Source organism: Aethalodelphis obliquidens, unplaced genomic scaffold (genome assembly GCF_003676395.1).
Source record: "Aethalodelphis obliquidens isolate GAN/ISIS:26980383/991018 unplaced genomic scaffold, ASM367639v1 scaffold70, whole genome shotgun sequence".
In the NCBI taxonomy this organism is placed as follows: domain Eukaryota; kingdom Metazoa; phylum Chordata; class Mammalia; order Artiodactyla; family Delphinidae; genus Aethalodelphis; species Aethalodelphis obliquidens.
The window spans coordinates 2,039,666-2,060,530 of NW_020838014.1; the positions used below are offsets into that span (position 1 = coordinate 2,039,666).

General features: G+C 36.3%; 1 protein-coding gene across 3 annotated transcripts in view; it reads left to right on the forward strand.

The window, feature by feature from the left end:
- The window catches only part of MAGI3 (membrane associated guanylate kinase, WW and PDZ domain containing 3), a 265,111-nt gene that overhangs the window by 216,396 nt on the left and 27,850 nt on the right, over window positions 1-20,865 (forward strand). For all 3 annotated transcript variants that reach the window (XM_027090938.1, XM_027090939.1, XM_027090940.1), the window contains 7 exons: window positions 764-952; window positions 3,382-3,987; window positions 5,208-5,239; window positions 7,311-7,467; window positions 8,772-8,863; window positions 18,060-18,252; window positions 20,608-20,796. In XM_027090938.1, the coding sequence (XP_026946739.1) occupies window positions 764-952; window positions 3,382-3,987; window positions 5,208-5,239; window positions 7,311-7,467; window positions 8,772-8,863; window positions 18,060-18,252; window positions 20,608-20,796 (1,458 nt within the window). The remainder of the gene's footprint in view (window positions 1-763; window positions 953-3,381; window positions 3,988-5,207; window positions 5,240-7,310; window positions 7,468-8,771; window positions 8,864-18,059; window positions 18,253-20,607; window positions 20,797-20,865) is intronic.

A 20,865-nucleotide genomic window follows, 5' to 3' on the forward strand; every position in this document is an offset into this window, starting at 1 on the left:
CAGCTGGTGGAAGAGAGGAGCGAGAGTTTCTGGGGAAGAGAAGAGAGGTATTACTTGCAAATATAGATCACTTTTAGTTCTAGGATCATCTGGGGAAACCTCTTAAAATAGGCTTTTCAGAGGAGCTGTGCTTTTTGTCTTCCTAAAGTTTCCACTAAATATGAGTAAAAGGGAAAGACGCATGGAGCTATATACTGATAGTGCAGGGATTTGCTCCTCTCATCAGATATAGCTTAAAGGCTGCAGAAAGCCTGAGTCATAAATTATAAAAAGTTCTCGATGTATTCGCTTTTATAAGTTTGTGACAGTTGCCTTCATCTTCCTAGTATAGTGTTTTCTGCATAGACCTCAGTAGCTGCTTACTCAAATGAAATATACATCTGAATAAGTGCTGAAGGCTTTCAGGAATTTAATAATAAAGTTTACCCTTCAGGAGTGTCATTTTGACTTCTAAATAAAGGACTCTTTGGGATAAGAAAAAGTAAGTACAAACAAGGCAGTGAGGAGGGGACAGAGTAGATGTTTTTACCTTTCAAATGACATAGAAGAGTCATATAAAAGATAAATGATTCATTAGCTAAGTTTTTTTTTTCAGTGATTTAGTTTATGAAATTAAATTCCAACTGTTCTATAATATTAGATTCTATCTTTTTTTTTCCTGTTATGTTATGGTTTGTTATATTTAAGTTATATAGACTATCTTGGAGATTAGCTTCAAGGGCTATATTCATTGTAATTATTCTTGTTTCTCATTTTTACACAGACATGGAAAAATCACACTTTACTCGAGATCCATCCCAGCTTAAAGGCATCCTTGTTCGAGCATCATTAAAAAAAAGCACAATGGGATTTGGTTTTACCATTATTGGTGGAGATAGGCCTGATGAGTTCCTACAAGTGAAAAATGTGCTGAAAGATGGTCCTGCAGCTCAGGATGGGAAAATTGCACCAGGTAACAGATTTTTCAGAAATACTTAAAGAGGGACTTCCCTGGCTGTCCAGTGGTTAAGACTCCACGCTTCCACTGCAGGGGGCACGGGTTTGATCCCTGGTTGGGGAACTAAGATCCTGAGCATGCCGTGAGGCGTGGCCAAAAAAAAAAAAAAAAGAAATACTTAAAGAGTTATGATACTATAACAAAAATTATAGTGAAAAAGTTATATATATATTATATATGTAACGTATATAACAAATATTATATAGTAGCTATGTAAGTATATATAAAACTTCTGTGTATATATTTATATAAATAAAGAGAGAGAGAACTAAATTATACAACTGAAGAGGGAGATTCCTGTATTAAAATAGTTTATCTTCTAAACTAAGTGCATGCTAGTTTTGAAGGAGGGTCATTTTTACAAATAAGTGGAAACAGTCAAAACATTAAATTTATTAATTTTTTGAATAGTTTGCACATTTTGAGATAACTCTTTGGCTGTACTAAGCTAAAGATTTATTAACCATCTCAGAAAACTATTTGATAGTTTGATTTTCTCTGATTATGTTGGGTACTTTTGGAGTTATTTAACATTAACCTGTAATCTTTTTTGAAAAGTGATTCATTGTGATGTTTATAATGATACTGAACAAATTGTTATATCCCACAGTTTTTTTCCAAGTTGGGGTTTTTTTTTTGCTTCCTTAGTGGCTGTTAGTAAAATTAAACTGCTATGTTAAGAATTATAGACAATAATATTACTATTTTTACAGAGCTGTATAAATTTGTCTTTTACGTAGTTTTCCCAACATCTTTACTTAGTGATTGTTAGATATTTTTATACGGCTGACAGTGTTTATGGCTGAGTGGGTTAGAGGAAGTTTAAGGCTAGTTACTGATTATGGGGAAGGTTTAAGTACTTTTTTCCAGAAAGATTTTAGTAATCCACTGAGGTTGCTTCTTACAGTTTGCTAGACTTTTCTAATCCTCTGTTATTTCACATACTTTGTGTAAATATGTCCCCCATTTGGGCGATTCAATTGTCATTACTTTTGATGGCAGATATCAACTTATTTTTAACTGGGATATGGGCTCTCTCATATTATGCTTTCCCAATTAGGTGATAGAAATGTAAACAAGAAAACTTAAAATAATCAAATGTTATATTTATAAAGAAAATTATTTTTAGCTCTCTTTTATTACTTTATAAAATTAACAAACTCTAGAGATTAAAATTAATAGTAAAGTTTTTTCCTAAGTCCTCAATTTTGACTTTTTAAATATTTTGTGCATGAAACACATCTTGTAGCTATTGTATATACTGTCAGGATTTTATAATATAGATTCAGATATGTCTAAAACTGTTATTAATTTGTATAACAATATAATACTTCCATTAAAATTCTGGGAACTTTGACCAGGGGAAGAAAAGTCAAAACTTTGTTTCTAATTAGTCTAATTACTATAGCTTCTTGAATTTTGCAACAGATTTCCACAGACTAACATTAGTTTTTAAATACCATTCATGTTGATTTTTTTAAAGCCTACATGCAATCAGAACAAATTAAAGCACCTTTATTTGGCAATAACCTTTTAAATAATCGTATTCAAATAAAAGCAGCAAATGGATGAGATATCAGAGGACAAATTTTAAAAGCTAAAGTTGCATTAAGAAAAACACACAACTGATAAATGTCAAGTGGTAATAATCCTGCAAACAAAGTGGTCATAATAAGGTAAAATCAGAAAAGCAAAACCAACTTTTACAAGGATTAATTCAGCTGAATTTCCAGCATCTTAAATAATATATTCTTTGCTTCTGTTGAATTCTTTTGTTGCTTACTTTTCCTTTTGAAAACTAAATTACACTAAATTGAAAAAATCCACAAAAAAGAAAGATGCTAAAAGAAAATACATTCATAAGTTATTATTCTAATCTTCAGCCTTACATTGTTCAAACTAGAATGAATTTTTGAGTACATTGTAATCAATGGCTACTTAAAATCAAGAAATAAGGTGATATTTAAAGATTGCCTGTTTGTACAAGTAGCCAATGGGGTTATTCACTCTTCTGTATACTGAACACCTACTACAATGTGCCTAGCTTTGTGTGACCACTTAGGTGTGACTCAAAGGATATACTAAAAATGATAATATGAATTTGCAGTTAATTTTTTAAAGATTCACTTTAGCTTGAGGTCATAACTCTTTGCAACTAAGATAATTAAAAATGTATACATTTATATATTCTTTTTAGAGAGGAGTCACAGAAGGGAGAATGACATGTCGATGTTCAAAATCTATCTTTTCAGTAGTTAATGAATAGTAAGAGGTTTCCAAAATTCAAATTTAGATGCTAAACTTCAGTTATTTTCATCTTCCCCAACAAAAAAATAACTTATTTGACGGTTTTAATATTTTTAACATGACTTATGTTTTACCAGGTGATGTTATTGTAGACATCAATGGCAACTGTGTCCTTGGTCACACCCATGCAGATGTTGTCCAGATGTTTCAACTGGTACCCGTCAATCAGTATGTAAACCTCACTTTATGTCGTGGTTATCCACTTCCTGATGACAATGAAGATCCTGTTGTGGACATTGTTGCTGCTACTCCTGTCATCAATGGACAGTCATTAACTAAGGGAGAGACTTGCATGAATACTCAGGATTTTAAGTCAGGAGCAATGGTTCTGGACCAGAATGGAAAATCGGGGCACGCCTTGATCAGTGATCGTCTCAATGGACCATCAGATCTGAGTGAGCAGAGAGCGTCTATGGCATCGTCAGGCAGCTCCCAACCAGAACTAGTGACTATCCCTCTGATCAAGGGCCCTAAAGGCTTTGGGTTTGCCATTGCTGACAGCCCAACTGGACAGAAGGTGAAAATGATATTGGATAGTCAGTGGTGTCAAGGCCTACAGAAAGGGGATATAATTAAGGAAATTTACCGTCAAAATGTGCAGAATTTAACACATCTCCAAGTGGTAGAGGTGCTAAAGCAGTTTCCAGTAGGTGCAGATGTACCATTGCTTATCTTAAGAGGAGGTGAGTAAAAGCGCAACAAGGAAAAATCTTCATTGTTCATGCATTTGCATCTGTGAATTGTCCTTCCTTACAGGTCAGAATATCTCTTTTCCCAGCAGACTTAACTGGTAATTAGTATGCATTTTCCTTAAGTTCTGTCTGACTGCTTCCATAAGCAGTATCTTTTGCAGCAGTTTGTTTAGTTATTTGCGGTTTCATTTGTGTCCATTATGGATTTCTTTCCCTCTATATTCTTTTTAAAATCTGATTTATGACTTTAATGATTAGAGAGAGTCACAACATTGTGCTACTTCAAATGAAATATATCCTCTTAATTCCATTTTCTCTGTTGATGGCAATAATAGAAATGGACTCTTTCAAGCAGTGGTACTTCATCTGGACCTCTGTAATGTACCAAGGATGTTTTGAAAGAGCTAGCGTCTCTGTGAATAAGCAAAATGTTGGATGGTGTGTTAATCTGTTCTGTAAAAGCAATCATGATAGCTTGTGCTCATAAAGCTCTTATCTTAAGCTTTAGTATCTGTCCATAAATGTTAATTAAACCCCACAGTGCTCATGTGAGATAAATATAATTTTATTTTCCAAGGTCATCAACTGACTTGAACTGCTCCCAGACATAAAGGCAGTTCCAAGGACTAATCACAAAGTCGTGTTTTAATGGGTTTTCTTAAATCCATACCTATGAATGACTAGTATTTTAAAGAATAAAATTTAGCCCTTCACATATATCTCACTGGCTTTTAGTTTTCATTTTTGAGGCAAATGAGCAGTTTAACTTCATTGGGGCTTTTTTTTTATTATTCTCATTTCTTTGAACTATTTTTGTTTCTTCTCTGTGTGGTATGGTAGAATGTGCTCATATCTCTTCGTGAGGGCTGGAGAATTATCCAGAGTTCCAACAAATATGAGAGTCCAGGGTTTGGTGTCAAACAGGTTGGATGTCAATTTCCTGCCTAGTTGCTGGTTGGTTCCGCAGTACAGGAAAGTAATGTTAATCTATTTGAGTCTTTGTTTACTTTATCTATAAAATGGCAGTAACATTTATGCCTTAGGATTGTCATAAAAAATGAAACACGTGTATAATGCCTGGCACGTAGAACATATTGGACATGATTTACTAGCCTACTAAAAGTCAAAGCTAGTTTTGTCATAAACATTAGCAGTATTTGTGATCTGGGAATGCTTCCTCTGTTTTTAAAATGTGGCTCATTTTTTTTAAGGTCCTCCTTCACCAACTAAAACTGCCAAAATGGTGAGTATACTGTGGTCCTCAAATGCTTCTTCTGAACACACGGAGAGAGACGCTGCGTTCCCCTCCCTGAGGGCAGCTCATGGGGTGGCGTTTACAGACAGGCAGGAGCCAAGAGGCAGACTGCCCTGGGCTTGTATCAGAAACTCAGAGGGAAGCGTGTGAATTAGAAAAGCTGCCCATAGAGGAGGTGTGCTCTGCTGGTTAAGTATTTCTGCTGGAAGATAGGCCTGTACTACCAATAGTCCTGTCTTGTAAATAGTAAAATGTGGACACACTGAGGTGCCTACTGATGGGTCCTATTACTTTCTTTGTGTTTCAGAGGAACAAGGGTAAGGAGTAGCTGAATGTTCGAGCAGATGTACTAAGGGAAGATGTAGTAGTTTCACATAAATTCACGGGGACTATAACTTACCCACATTTAGATAACCTTCTGACATTTAGCCCTAAACAGGACTTTCCAGAGCAATTGTGGCCTCTGTGCTCAATTTGCTTGTTATGAGAGTGAGAGGCTATCAGACTTGGAACAGTTTTCTCTGGCATTCTTCTGAATAACTGACTAGCCCATTTAAAGACCTGTGTAGAGAATAAGACCTAAACAAAGGACGCACCAAATAATGGTATGAAAGAAACAGTGCTAGGTACACGTGTAGCTACTTAAATATCCACAATTATATGGACATGGATATAAAGACAATCGTGTATAAAATCCTAATTTGCTCTGTTTTGCTTGATTTGGAGTGTGTCATCTTATAGTTGAAAGATGGTCTTCCATAACCAGAAACCCTGGGCTGCTAAACAAAAGACCATCAGATACAAAATGGATTAGTTCTCCATAGCCCACCAAATAGGATCCTCAGCAAATTGGCCGTTTTATGGATCAGGCAGAAAGAAACGCTCAGCACTTTTATAGAAAAGTGGACCAGTTAGGTCCAACGTGAACAGTGAACAGAAATTCTTTTTGCCTACTCAGTTAAAATTGCACTGTACTTTTCTCCATTTCTCCATTTCTCTGGTCCCTCTAGTACTCATTTTTAACTTCTGTGCTACCCTATCTATTTCGTAACGAATGCCAGTGCAGCCATGGGGACCCTAATGTTTTATAATTGATGAAAGTCTCAGACGACCTCCCACTGCTTCTGACAGAATCCTAGGCCATGTGGGAGAAAGAGGAAGAGACTGCTCTTATCTCCCGGCCATCTGACGGGGTCTGGGTCAGTGAAGGGTCCCTTCTGGCACAACGCTTTATAGCGACTGTCCCCTCACACCTACCTGAGAAGCTGCTGCTCCGGCATCCTAGTCACATTAATTATCTTATCATAAATGTCTATAATCCCCCTCTTCTAACCGTAATTCAGGATAACAAGCTGTTCTCAAAACCATAGTATTTATTTTCTTAGGCTATTTATTGGATTTCATTTTTTAATTTTGTTAAAGAAGTCATTTTACTGAGCTATTCTTTTGGGAAAGTTCTATCTGAATAGGAACATTTGAAAATATCCCTTGTCTGATTCTCAGGCATGGTGCATTTTTTCGTGATATATTTGGATTGGCCATGAAGGTTTTTACACTGTTATCTTTATAACCTAAATTAGTTAACACTTCCTATTTCATTTTCTTAGAAAGAACATTACCTTAAACATCTTCACTGAAAATTAAACTCAGTGAGTGGGGAGGATGGATGGGGTTTATCAATATTCTAAGAGAATATGGACATATTCTCTTAGAGTCTCCCTCTTGCTTTACTTGGAAGTGCTGCCTTGTGTTGTATCCTTATTTATCTTCTGAAAGTCAATTTGTGTCTTGGTGGTGGAGCAAAGGGCAAAGTTGCTTAAACATAGGACTAATTGATTGATATCATTATCAACTTTTTCTAATTTAAGTGAAATATGTTTTAATCAAATACACACAGCTACGAAAGTGAATTCCTATAAGACTGCAAATATGCTGTGGCTTTGACCCTGCTGCTTACACAACTGTAATCAGTTGATATACCCAGTTCAGACAACAGTTTTATGTACTAATCAACCATCTGGCTTTTCGAGATACTAAGTAAGGCCGTTTTCCATTTCAGAAAACAGATAAAAAGGAAAATTCAGGAAGTTTGGAGGCCATAAATGAGCCCATTCCCCAGCCTATGCCTTTTCCACCCAGCATTATCAGGTCAGGATCCCCGAAATTGGATCCTTCTGAGGTCTACCTGAAATCTAAGACTTTATATGAAGATAAACGTAAGTAGTTGTGGAATATTTCAGGAAAGCATGCAACAAAATTAATTTGAATTTTCTTAAAAACTCGACTTTTCCATCTTTCAAAACCGTGTTGAAGTTATTCCTTCATTCCCATTTTAATATGACTTTGGGCTTCTTCCATTTATATTCAACATTCACTCATTTATTTTCTTCAAAACCATGTATTATTAAGGGCCTTCTGTCTACCCAACATCGTAGTAGGTAATGGGAATACAGAGGTAATAGGTTACATAGGCCCCGCACCCCAAAAGATGATTAAGCCTAAATGGAAAAGACAAAGAGGTAATCAAATACATATACAAATAAGTGCAGATAAGCCCCTAACAGGTTCAGTAATAGAAGGATGGACTGAATGAATTGGGATCCAAAGTAGAAAATGGTCAGTTTTATGGCTGTGGATAGTAGGAAGTGTCAGATACTGCTTCATATAGGAAGTTAAGCTTTAACCAAGTCTTTAAAGACAATGAGGTAGGTGTTTATGAGATAGATAAAAGGGAAAGAAAGAAGGAATAGCATGTGCACATTGACCTTGTATGGGCTGGGTTCTGCACAGAGTTCAGTTTAGCTGCGTGTGGTTGGCAAGGGAAACTAGAGGGGGAGGGCGGATTATGCCGTTCGGAGGAAGCTGGAGACAGTGGTATACATGATAGAGAGCCACAGAATGGTTTTAACCATAGGGATGAAATTGTTGGACTTGACTTTCAGAAAGATTTTCCTGGCAGGGATACGAAGGATGATGAATCAGAGGGGTGTGTGATCTGAGGAGGAAACCAAAGGGTAGAGTAGACTCCTTCGAGGAGTCCAGCTGAGAGATGATGAGAAGAGAGTGTGCATAGGGTGGAAATTCATTTTCATACTAATTTACTTACTAATGATAGATCTTTTCCAAAGTAAAATCATAGATTTAAGTAGGTTTAATTTTTTAAATTTATTTATTTTTAGAAATAGATTTAGGTCTACCTTGGAAAAGATGTACACAAGTGGAAACATTATATATAATTGCCTTCATACTTATTTAACCTGTTACAGATCTTTGTCTTGATAGTCCCAGGCCATATTTAGGAAGATGAAACATTGATTTGAAAGCATCAAGAATTAATGGACGTGTAATACTGAGAGCATGGAAGTGGGAGCAAATATTCCTAAGGAGTCTTGATTCAAAGTTTGGGTTAGAGCACAAAACAGAGATTTATGATTGAATTTTATTGTATTATTAATCCTTTTAGAATAAAGTGTGTATTATGTATGTATGTTTGTATTTATTACTTTCTGATTTTCCTTAGCGCCAAACACCAAAGATTTGGATGTTTTTCTTCGGAAACAAGAATCAGGGTTTGGCTTTAGAGTGCTGGGAGGAGATGGACCTGACCAATCTGTAAGTTTAAATACTTTGGAATTTGGCTGTTCCTGTTAAAACTTTTAAGTAGAGCTTTGGTAGAATACGGTGTTTTTGTTTTGGTTTTGGTTTGGTTTTTTAAAAGATTTTGTTTTCTCTGACAGTTTCATTAATATGAGGAAGAACTTCATTTCTATTGGTGTCATAATACCTCAGTTAACTTGGTGTAGCTGAGGTTAAAACTATAGGTAAAAGCTGAATATGTCAGCTGTAAATTAGAGTAATAAATGGTTATACTAGCAAAACATTTACATCTAGAATTTTATTTATACAGGATTCTCACTCAAACTTAGAGAACAAATACAGTGGGTTTATTTTTGTTTTGCCCTTAGTTTGATAAAAAGTAATGTGCTTCTTAGAATTTAAGAACCTATTTAAAGTTTTTTTGTATATTATCAAGAAAGACTACGTTATTATCATGCTTAGAAGTTAGGTGAATAACAATATTCTTTTAAAATGACGGGCTTCTTTCTAGTTCTGACTAGAACATTTGATTTATAGAGTATAAATGTGTTCTAATTAGTCATATCAGTTACAGTTAAAATAATCATCAGAGACCGTTTAAGGCAGGTTGCCCTACATAGGGCAAATATAAAATACCTCGATTGTTTCTTTTTTTTTTTCTTTCTTTTCTTTTTAATTGAGCTATGATTGACATATAACATTATATTAGTTTCAGATGTACAACATAACGATTCGATGTTTGTATACACCACAAAATGATCATCACGATAAGTCTAGTTACCATCCGTCACCAAAGTTATAAATTTTTTTCCTGTGATAAGAACTTTTAAGATTTTTCCCTTGGCAATTTTCAAATATGCACTACAGTATTACTGACTGTAGTCCCCATGCTGTACATTACATCCCCATGACTTATTTATTTTATAAACGGTAGTTTGTGCCTACCTCCCCCCAACCCCCTTTCCACTGTCAACCACCATTCTGTTCTAGGAGTTTTGTTTGTTTGTTTATTTATTTTGTTCTTTGTATTTCACATATAAGTGAGAATACACAGCATTTGTCTTTCTCTGTCTGACTTATTTCACTTAGCATAATGCCCCCCAGGTCCATCCGTGTTGTCGCAGTTACCAAGATTTCATTCTTTTTAATGTAGTTTAATCTTCGCATCTGGTGATTTTCTCAATTTTCTTCTTGTAATTGATTTCTAGTTTTATACCATTGTGATTGGAAAAGATGCTTGATATAATTTCAATCGTCTTAAACTTATTGAGACTTGTTTTGTGGCTTAACATGTGATCTGGCTGAGTAGTAGTTGTGTGTGTGTGTGTGTATAAAGAAGACATCATATGTATATTTCTTTGTTTTCCTAACTGCTATGGCTAGGACTTCCAATACTATGTTGAATAAAAGTGGCAAGAGTGGGCATCCTTGTCTTGTTCCTGATTTTAGAGGGAAAGCTTTCAGCTTTCACCATTGAGTATGGTGTTAGCTGTGGGCTTGTCATATATGACCTTTATTATGTTGGGGAGTGTTCCCTCTACACATTTGCTGAGAGTTGTTATAAATGGACACTGAATTTTGTCAGATGCTTTTTCTGTACCTGTTGAGATGATCATATGATTTTTATCCTTCATTTTGTTAATTTGGTGTATCACATTGATTGATTTGTAGATGTTGAACCATTCTTGCATCCCTGGAATAAATTTCACTTGATCATGGTGTATGATCCTTTTAATGTACTTTTTAATTCGATTTGCTAATGTTTTATTGAGGATTTTTGCATCTGTGTTCATCAGTGATGTTGGCCTGTCATTTTCTTTTCTGGGGGTGTCCTTGTCTATTTTTGGTATCAGGGTAATGTTGGCCTCATAGAATGAGTTTGGAAGTGTTCCCTCCTGTTCAATTTTTGGAAAAGTTTGAGAAGGATAGGTATTAAATCTTCTATAAATGTTTGGTAGAATTCACCAGTGAAGCCGTCAGGTCCTGGACTTCTGTTTGCTGGGAGGTTTTTAATTACTGATTCAATCTCCTTACTAGTAATTTGTCTGTTCAGATCTTCTACTTTTTCATGATTTACTCTTGAAAGATTGCATGTTTCTAGGAATTTATCCATTTTTTCTAGGTTGTCCAGTTTTTTGGCATATAATTGTTCATAGTAATTTCTTATGATTCTTTATATTTCTGGTGGCGTCAAGGGTAACTTCTCTTTACTTCTGATTTTACTTTTGAGCTCTCTTTTTTTCTTGGTGAATCTAGCTAAAGGTTTGTCAATTTTATTTCTCTTTTCAAAGAGCCTGCTCTTAGTTTCACTTTTCTATTGTCTTTTTAGTCTCTATCTCATTTATGTCTACTCTGATCTTTGTTATTTCCTTCCTTCTACTAACTTTGGGCTTCTTTTATTCTTTTTCTAGTTCCTTTAGGTGTAAAGCTAATTTTTGAGATTTTTCTTGTTTTGAGGTAGGCCTGTATTGCTATGAACTTCCCTCTTAGAACTACTTTTGCTGCATCCCAGAGATTTTGGTAAGTTGTATATCCATTTTCTTTTGTCTCAAGGTATTTTTTTATTTCTCTCTTGATTTCTTCATTGATTCATTGGTTGTTCAGTAGCATGTAGTTTAATCTTCACATTTTGTGATTTTTCCCAATTTTCTTTTAATTGATTTCTACTTTTATACCCTTGTGGTTGGAAAAGATGCTTGATATAATTTCAGTCTTCTTAAATTTATTGAGACTTGTTTTGTGGCTTAACATGTGATCTGTCCTGAAGAGTGTTCCACTTGAGAAGAATGTGTAATATGCTACTTTTGGATAGAATGTTCTATATATATCTGTTAAGATTATCCATTCTAATGTGTCATTTAAGGCCCACGTTGCCAAGATTGATCTTATGTCTGCATGATCTAGTCATTGATGTAAGTGGAGTATTAAAATTCCTTACTATTACTGTATTACTGTCAGTTTCTCCCCTCAGGTCTGTTAATATTTGCTTTATATATTTAGGTGCTCCTATATTGGGTGCATAAATATTTACAAATGTTGTATCTTCTTGTTGGATTGACTCCTTTATCATTATGGAATGCCCTTTTTGTCTTTCATTGCAGTCTTTGTTTTAAAGTCTATTTTGTCTGATGTAGGTATAGCTACCTCAGCTTTCTTTTGGTTTCTTTTTGCACAGAACATCTTTATCCATCCCTCTGCTTTCAGTCTTTGTGTCTCCTTACATCTGAAGTGAGTGTCTTATAGGCAGCATATAGATAGGTCTTGTTTGTTTATACATTCAGCCACTCTAAGTATTTTGATTGGAGAATTTAGTCATTTACACTTAAAGTAATTATTGAGAGGTATGTACATGTCATTTTGTTAATTGTTTTCTGGCTGTTTTGTAGTTCCTCTCTGTTCCTTTCTTCTTCTCTTGCGTTCTATGTTATGCTCATATTCTATTTTTGTTATCTTTTGTGTGTCTACTATAGGTTTTTGTTTGTGATTACCATGAGGCTCACATATAACAGCTTATATATATATATCAGTCTATTTTAAGTTGATAGCAAGTTAAGTTTGAATGCATTCTAAAACTCCCCCCCCATCACATTTTACGTTTTTGATGTCCCATTTCACATCTTTTTATTTTGTGTATCCTGTTACTGATTATTCTAGTTATAGTTATTTCTACTACTTTTGTCTTTTAACCTACATACTAGCTTTGTAAGTGATTATATTTACCTTACCCATGAGATTTATACTTTCATATGTTTCCTTGTTGCTAATTAATGCCCTTTCTTTTCAGCTAAAGTAGTCCCTTTCACATTTCTCATAAGGTCAGTTTAGTGATGAAGAACTCCTTTGACGGTTTCTTGTCTGGAAAACTCCATCTGTCCTTCAATTCTGAATGATAATTTTGCTGAGTAGAGTATTCTTGGTTGGAAGTTTTTTCCTTTCAGCACTTTGAATATATCATGCCACTCACTTCTGGACTGCAAAGTTTCTGCTGAAAAATCTGCTCATAGTCTTTTGGGGGTTCCTTTGTATGTAACAAGTTGTTTTCCTCTTGCTGCTTTTAAGATTCACTCTTTAACTTTTGACATTTTAATTATAATGTATCTCTGTGTGGATCTTTTTGTGTTTGTCTTTTTGGGAACTCTCTGGGCTTTCTGGATCTGGATGTCTGTCTCTTTCCCCAGGTTAGGGAAGTTTTCACAGCCATTATTTCTTCAGGGAAGTTTTCTGCTCCTTTCTCTCTCTCTTCTCCTCTGGCACCCCTATAATGCAAATGTTTTTCTGCTTGAAGTCATTCCATAGGTACCTTGGGCTATCCTCACTTTTTTTCATCTTATTTTTTTCTTTTTGCTGCTCTTGTTGGGTGAGTTCCATGGCCCTGTCTTCTAGATCACTGATTCTTTCTTCTGTTTTATCCAGTCTACTGTTGAATCCCCCTAGTGTAATTTTCGGTTCAGTTATTGTATTCTTCAGCTCCATGACTTCTGTAGTACTTTCTTATATTTTCTGTCTCTTTATTGAAGTTCTCACTGCGTTTATGCATTCTTCTCCCACATTCAGTAAGCATCTTTATGACCATTACTTTGAACTCTTTATCTGGTAAATTACTTATCTCCATTTCATTAAGGTATTTTTCCTTAGGTTTTATTTTGTTCTTTCATTTGGAACATATTTCTCTGTTTCCTCATTTTACTTAACTCTCTATTTTTGTTTCTATGTATTAGGTGAAGCAGCTACCTCTCCCAGTCTTGAAGGAGTGACCTTGTTTAGGAAATGAGCTTATCTTTCAACTTGGCCCTAGCTCTTGGTTGTCTCTCCAACCTTTGTGATTGTCTAAGCAGCCTGATTTATTCTCAATAAGTCCCAGTCACTGAGGGTGTGCCAAGACCTCTCAGTGTTCCAAAGGGAGGGACCTCAGTCAGCATCTAGCTTCAGGCTGATTGGAAGCCATACCCTCAGGCAGCAGCTTTTAAAGTATGTCAACATACACAGTCCTGTGGGACTGCAGTTGTAAACTCTGCTGGCCTCCAGACCAGGAGATCTGAAGGTATCACCTGGGTGACAGTTGCAAAAATCAGGACTTCAAACAAGTTTATAAGCTCGTTTCTGGGAGGTGCCAGAGAGCCATAGTGAAGCCAGGGAAGAGTGCAAAGATGGCATCTCCAGCCTCTGTTCCCTGAAAGCACCTCTGTAGCCTCTAGATGTGTGGCAAAGCTGAGCCCTGCCCCTCAAGCTAGGACAAGTAAATAGGCCTTTTTCACAAAAAGACTGGGGTTGGGGGGGCAGTGTTTCAGTCTGCAGTCTGTGTAGTGCCATGGGGGTGGGAGCTTGTCAAGAACTGTCTCTCTTATTGTGACAGTCTCATGGGACTCAAGAATGCAGGCTGCCCTGGCCACCAGTGCCAGGCAATTAAGGAATGACCCCTGTGTAGACTACATGTGCCCACCAGCTTTAGCTAAGCAGCCAGAGAGTTCAGGGCCAGGGCATACCCACTAGCATTAGCGGGGCAGTAGGAGAGTGTAGGGCCAGGGTGCATCCACTGGCACAGCAGAGTAGAGGGAGGGAACAAAAATTGGTGCCTGCTAGCACCTCTATCCCTGGAGAGAGTCCCAGTAGAGCTCCAGCCCTTCAGCAAATGCTTTAAGAGTAGCAAATGAATCTCCTTCACATACAGTCTAGGCAGTTTTCAAACTGCTGCTTTTGCGCTGGTCCCCGGGGTGAGTGAGTCTGTGTGTAAACCCTTTAAGAAAAGTATCTCAGTTCCCTATAGCCCTTTGGGTCCCCTGGATGTGAGGCCCTTTGGTTTTCCAAGCCAGACATTTTGGAGGTCCATCTCTCCATTGCAGATCCAACGGTTAAGTTGCATGATGTGAGGCACGAACGACTCACTCCTTAGGGAGAAGCTCCAGATTTGTGAGATGCCTCTGATTATAGGTCACTGTGTTGGGGGGTAGGGTTTGGCAGACCATGTCTCTGCCTTTCCTACCCATCTCAGTGAGGCCCTTTTACCATTTCTTGTGAAGGAATTGTTCAGCTAATTTTCAAATCTTTTTCAGAGGGAATTGTTCCATATGTAGCTGTAGATTCCATGTGTCCATGGGAGGAGGTGAGTTCAGGATCTTCTTACAACATGTTGGACCGTACCTCCTCCAGACTAGTTATATTTCTCTTGATTGTTTCTGATGGTAGATGTAGTTTCGTAGATATAGTTTGTCACTTCCTATTTTGTTGATACTCATAGTGTTTGTTCACTTAGGCGTTTTAAGAATTTTTCTCAAACAGCTTGGGAGAAACCTTTCTCTTCTCTTCTCTCCTTTTTAATTGAAGTATAGTTGATGTACAATGTTATATAAGTTACAGGTGTACAATATAGTGATTCACAATTTTTAAAGGTTATACTCCATTTATAATTATTATAAGATATTGACTATATTCCCTGTTTTGTACAATATATCCTCATATCTTATTTCATATATAATAGTTGGTACCTCTTAATCCCTTATGCCCATATTGCCCCTCCCCACTTGCCTCTCCCCACCGGTAACCACTAGTTTGCTTTCTATATCTATGAGTCTGCTTCATTTTTGTTATATTCACCAGTATTTTGTATTTTTCTACATATAAGTGATATATTCCACATATAAGTGATATCATACAGTATTTGTCTGACTTATTTCACTTAGCATAATGCCCTTCAAGTCCATTCATGTTGTTTCAAATGGCAAAATTTCATTCTTTTTTATGGCCTAGTAGTATTCCATTGCACATATATGTATGTATATATAGGTGTGTATATAGATATAGATCACATCTTCTTTATCCATTCATCTGTTGGTGGACACTTAGGTTGCTTCCATATCTTGGCAATTGTAAATAATGCTGTTATGAACGTTGGGGTACATGTATCTTTTCGAGTTAGTGTTTTCATTTCTTTTAGATATATACCCAGGAGTGGAATTGCTGGGTCATATGGTAGTGCTATTTTTGTCTTTTGAGAAACCTCCATGCTGTTTTTGACAGTAGCTGCACCAATTTATATTCCCACTAACATTGTAAAAGATTTCCCTTTCCTCCATATCCTTGCCAACATTTGTTATTTGTAGACTTTTTGATGATAACCATTTTGACAGGTGTGAGTTGATACCTCATTGTGGTTTTGACTTGCCTGATGATTAGCAATGTTGAGCATCTTTTCATGTGCCTGTGGGCCATCTGCATTTCCTCTTTGGAAAAATGTCTGTTCAGGTCTTCTGCCCATTTTTTAATTGGGTTGTGTTTTTTGGGATATTAAGCTGTATGAGCTGTATGTATATTTTGGATATTAATCCCTCATTGGTCTCATCATTTGCAAATATTTTTTCCCAGTTTGTAGGTTGTCTTTTTGTTTTGTTTATGGTTTCCTTTGCTGTACAAAAGCTTTTAAGTTTAATTACGTCCGATTTATTTTTGTCTTTATTTCCATTACTCTAGAAAATGGATCCAAAAAAATATTGCTGCGATTCATGTCAAAGAATGTTTTGCCTATGTTTTCCTCTAGCAGTTTTAGAGTATCCCATCTTACACTTGGATCTTTAATCCATTTTGAGTTTATTTTTGTATATGGTATTAGAGAGTGTTCTAATTTCATTCTTTTGCATGTAGCTGTCCAGTTTTCCCGGCACCACTTATTGAAGAGACTTTTTCTCCATTGTATATTCTTGCCTCCTTTGTCCTAGATTAATTGGCCATAAGTGTGTGGGTTTATCTCTGGGCTCTCTGTTCTGTTCCATTGATCTATGTGTCTGTTTTTGTGCCAGTACCATACTGTTTTGATTAGTGTAGCTTTGTAGTATAGTCTGAAGTCAGGGAAGTCAGGGATTCCTCCAGCTCTGTTCTTCTTTCTCAAGATTGTTTTGGCCATTTGGGATCTTTTGTGTTTCCATACAAATTTTTAAAAAAATTTGTTCTAGTTCTGTGAAAAATGCCCTTGGTGTTTTGATAAGAATTGCATTGAATCTGTAGATTGCTTTTGGTAGTATGGTCATTTTAACAATATTAATTCTTCCAGCCCAATAACACAGTATATCTTTCCGTCTGTTTGTGTCGTCTCCAATTTCTTTCGTCAGTGACTTATAGTCTTCCAAGTACAGGTCTTTTACCTCCTTAGTAGGTTTATTCCTAGGTATTTTGTTCTTTTTGATGCAATGGTAAATAGGATTGTTTCCTTAATTTCCCTTTCTGACAGTTCATTATTAGTGTATAGAAATGCAACAGATTTCTGTGTATTAATTTTGTATCCTGCAGCCTTACCGAATTCATTGATGAACTCTAGTAGTTTTGTTTTCTGGTGGCAGGAATTTCTACATATATGTAGGATTTTCTACATATACTATCATGTCATCTGCAAACAGTGACAGTTTTACTTCTTCCTTTCCAATTTGGATTCCTTTTATTTCTTTTTCTTGCCTGATTGCTGTAGCTAGGGCTTCCAATACTCTGTAGAATAAAAGTGACAAGACTGAGCATCCTTATCTTGCTCCTGATCTTAGAGGAAATGCTTTCACTTTATCTTCTCTTAAATGTAGGGTTCTAGCAGCTCTGAAACTAGCCCGAACATTTAGGATTACCGAATTATAGGATTCTAATTGCTGGCAAACAGAATGAATTAGATCTGTTCACCTAGATGCAAGTGAATCTTAGGTCACTCTGTTCCCTTAAAATATTTACTGCTTTATAATTTAGAAACAAGACATATTTCTCTTTTGCATATACTAAACTTGTACTAATAGCCTTATGTAATGGGAGTATTGTAAGAATTATTCCAGTTGCTATGAACAGTGTACAAAAAAAAATCTTCCCTGATGACATTCAGTGGACTTTACTAGTAGCTACTCCACAAAATTGCATTTTCTGAGTTTAGTGTTTTTGTTTTATTATAGTAATGGAAGCGATAGTAGTATTTTTTAAGTTATTGAAATACTTGGTATTTTCTCTCTTCCTTGTCCCTAACCCAGCAAATCCAGAAGAGATTATGTGGTGTGGTCGTTTGAAGTGCCGTTTTGGAGAATGGTCAATTTCTAAGATTTCACCTTTCTAAAATATGACAGTTTTCTTGTTGAAATGCAAAAATCTGTTGGTTTGCACAGTTCTGAGTCAGGAAGTACTTAACTTGGTAGTTAAGGATCTTAGTACATCTTAGTAGACTGTATAGACCAACCTACACCTTATGTCTTATCAGGTATACATTGGGGCCATCATTCCTCTGGGTGCAGCTGAGAAAGATGGTCGTCTCCGTGCAGCTGATGAGCTGATGTGCATTGATGGAATTCCTGTTAAAGGGAAATCACACAAACAAGTGCTAGACCTAATGACGACTGCTGCTCGAAATGGCCATGTGTTATTAACTGTCAGAAGAAAGATCTTCTACAGTGGTATGTGAACCTGCTCCTACTCTGATAAGTTAAAAAAGAAACAAAGAAACTTAGTCCACATTTTTGGGGAGTTTTTTGGGGTTTCTTTTTTGCAGGTTATTTTATTATGTTTAATAGTGTATGAGATAACTCATTTGGTGTGATCCAAGGCCTCATTGTGGAAGGCCATGTAAGGTCAAAAGGATTCAGAAATAATACTACTACTATCAAAAAAGAGAAATAAATTTTGGGCCTCTATATTAAGATTATATTAATATATATTGATGAATTTGCCAATGTGGCATTGTAGGTCAGAGTATCAGCTTCAATCTGTTTTCTGAAAAACAAAGTTATTTATTCATACCAAGATATCCCATTAGCTGAATATCAAAAGATTTTGGATCCTGATGATCCTAAATATTCAGAGGACAGAATGTTTCTACTTGACAAGTTTTAGTATAATATAATTTAACATTTGAGTGCTTACCACGTCCCAGACATACTGATTTTTTTACTTACTCTTTAGAACACTATGATGTAAACACTGTCATTATTCTAGTTACTCACAGAAAGGTTGAGAAACACATAGGTGGTAGGTAGTAGGACCAGGATTAAAACAGGTAGTTTAATTACAGAGCTTGGGGTCTAAACCATTACACTAGGGTATGAAAATCTCATGTATTTTCTCTTCAGTAGTTTTGTGAATATTAAGTAGAAATTTTTCAAAGTGAATTCTTGCCACTTAAAAATTTTTAAAAGATAACCCTGTGGCACCACAAGAGTGTAAGCCTCATGTAGTTTGGGAGTTTCATCCATTTAGTTATGTGCTGTGTCCCCAGTATTTAGAAAATGCCTGCCTGGCACAGAGTGGACATAAAAAAATCTGTCGACTTGATGAATAGTTGCATTACTCTTAAAAATGAGGCACCGTGTTTTTTATTGCAATGTCCAAAGTAAAGGCCCAGGGACTTCCCTCGTGGTCCAGTGGTTAAGACTCCCTGCTCCCAATGCAGGGGCCCAGGTTCGATCCCTGGTCAGGGAACTAGATCCTGCTTGCTGCAACTAAGAGCCTGCATTGCTGAAGCTAAAGATCCCTCATGCCACAACTAAAAGATCCCGCACGCGGCAACGAAGATCCCGCGTGATGCAGCTAAGACCTGGCACAGCCAAATAAATAAGTAAATAACAACAAAGTAAAGGCCCACCTCCCTTCCTAAATATCAGGTATTCCGTGATGCATACAGATTTTAATGCAGTGTTGCCTCCATTTGGTTATGCTGAAGTCAGAACATAACTACACAGAGTAAAAAATGTGATGCTATACAACTAGAGGTTGGCTCCCTCCTGGAAAGCATCATGAAGAAGTTTCATTGTAGTTTGATATTACTGGAAGCATTTTAGCTAATTCATTCTAACCATGCATTATATCAAAAATAACCTTTCTTTTTATTAATGATTGGATGTTGGTGACACTTTGTCGAGGTGCAAAAACATATTCTCAGAATCACATAGATTTTGACCCAAAGAGACCTTGTAAATGCATATTCATCGATAGCAATGTTGTTGTGGTTGTTGTTTATGATGTTTTGTATCAAATTATGGCACAAAACTTGCTCTTTTTTTGAAATCAGTTAGGACTAACTTGTGTCATTCTTTCTCACATTATGATGTTATCTTGAATAGGAGAAAAAGGTGTAGGTTAACTGCCCATTTGCTAGGAATTCCATATGACCTATTCTATGCCTAGGAGAGTTTGCCGTTCATGTGGACAGCTTGTTGTATGCCTGAGAACTGCTAATGGTTAACTCATCCGGTATCACCCATCAGGAACCTGCAGTTGTAAAACACATTGTAAAAGATAAATTCTGTGTAGATGGCAAACTGTTCTCAACCTGTAATGGGCATCATCTCTATCCTGATGCAGTGACCTCTCAGACGTCATGAGTGTCAGTCACTGCACTAAATTATATTTAAAGTTGATTTTAAAAGGAAGTTTACTATGTTGTTATTCATTATCAACTTTTTAAAAAATTACTGGTCCAGGTTAAAAACCTTGCTGGAATTAAAATAATTTCAAGAAGGATTTTTTGACTATCAAATTTCACAGAAGCTTTGAAAAACTTCCTTTAAAGTGAGGTAACATTTTGCATTTTTCCAACTATGTACTTAAAGAGCATTTAAGAAGTCAGCTGGACTGCTGCCGCCTACATCTGCACTCAAATTAGGTCCAGAGCTCACGTGGGTGGAGGTGCTGCTTTTCTATTCTTTATGTTATTAGAAGCTAAATTTTCTTGTGAAAGGCTTAGCACAAAAACACTTTAGTTATCAAAAGTTATGATATTCCAGAAATATCAAAATTGATCATGTTTATTATAGAGAAACAACCTGAGGATGACAGCTCTCAAGCCTTCCTTTCAACACAGAATGGCTCTCCCCGCCTGAACCGAGCAGAGGTCCCAGCCAGGCCTGCTCCCCAGGAGGCCTATGATGTTGTCTTGCAACGAAAAGAAAATGAAGGATTTGGCTTTGTCATTCTCACTTCCAAAAGCAAGCCACCTCCAGGAGGTAAGGGCTCCTATGTCCTGTTATCCCTCCCTACGATTCCAGTTTTCTGAGTTGCCTGCTGGGGTTTCT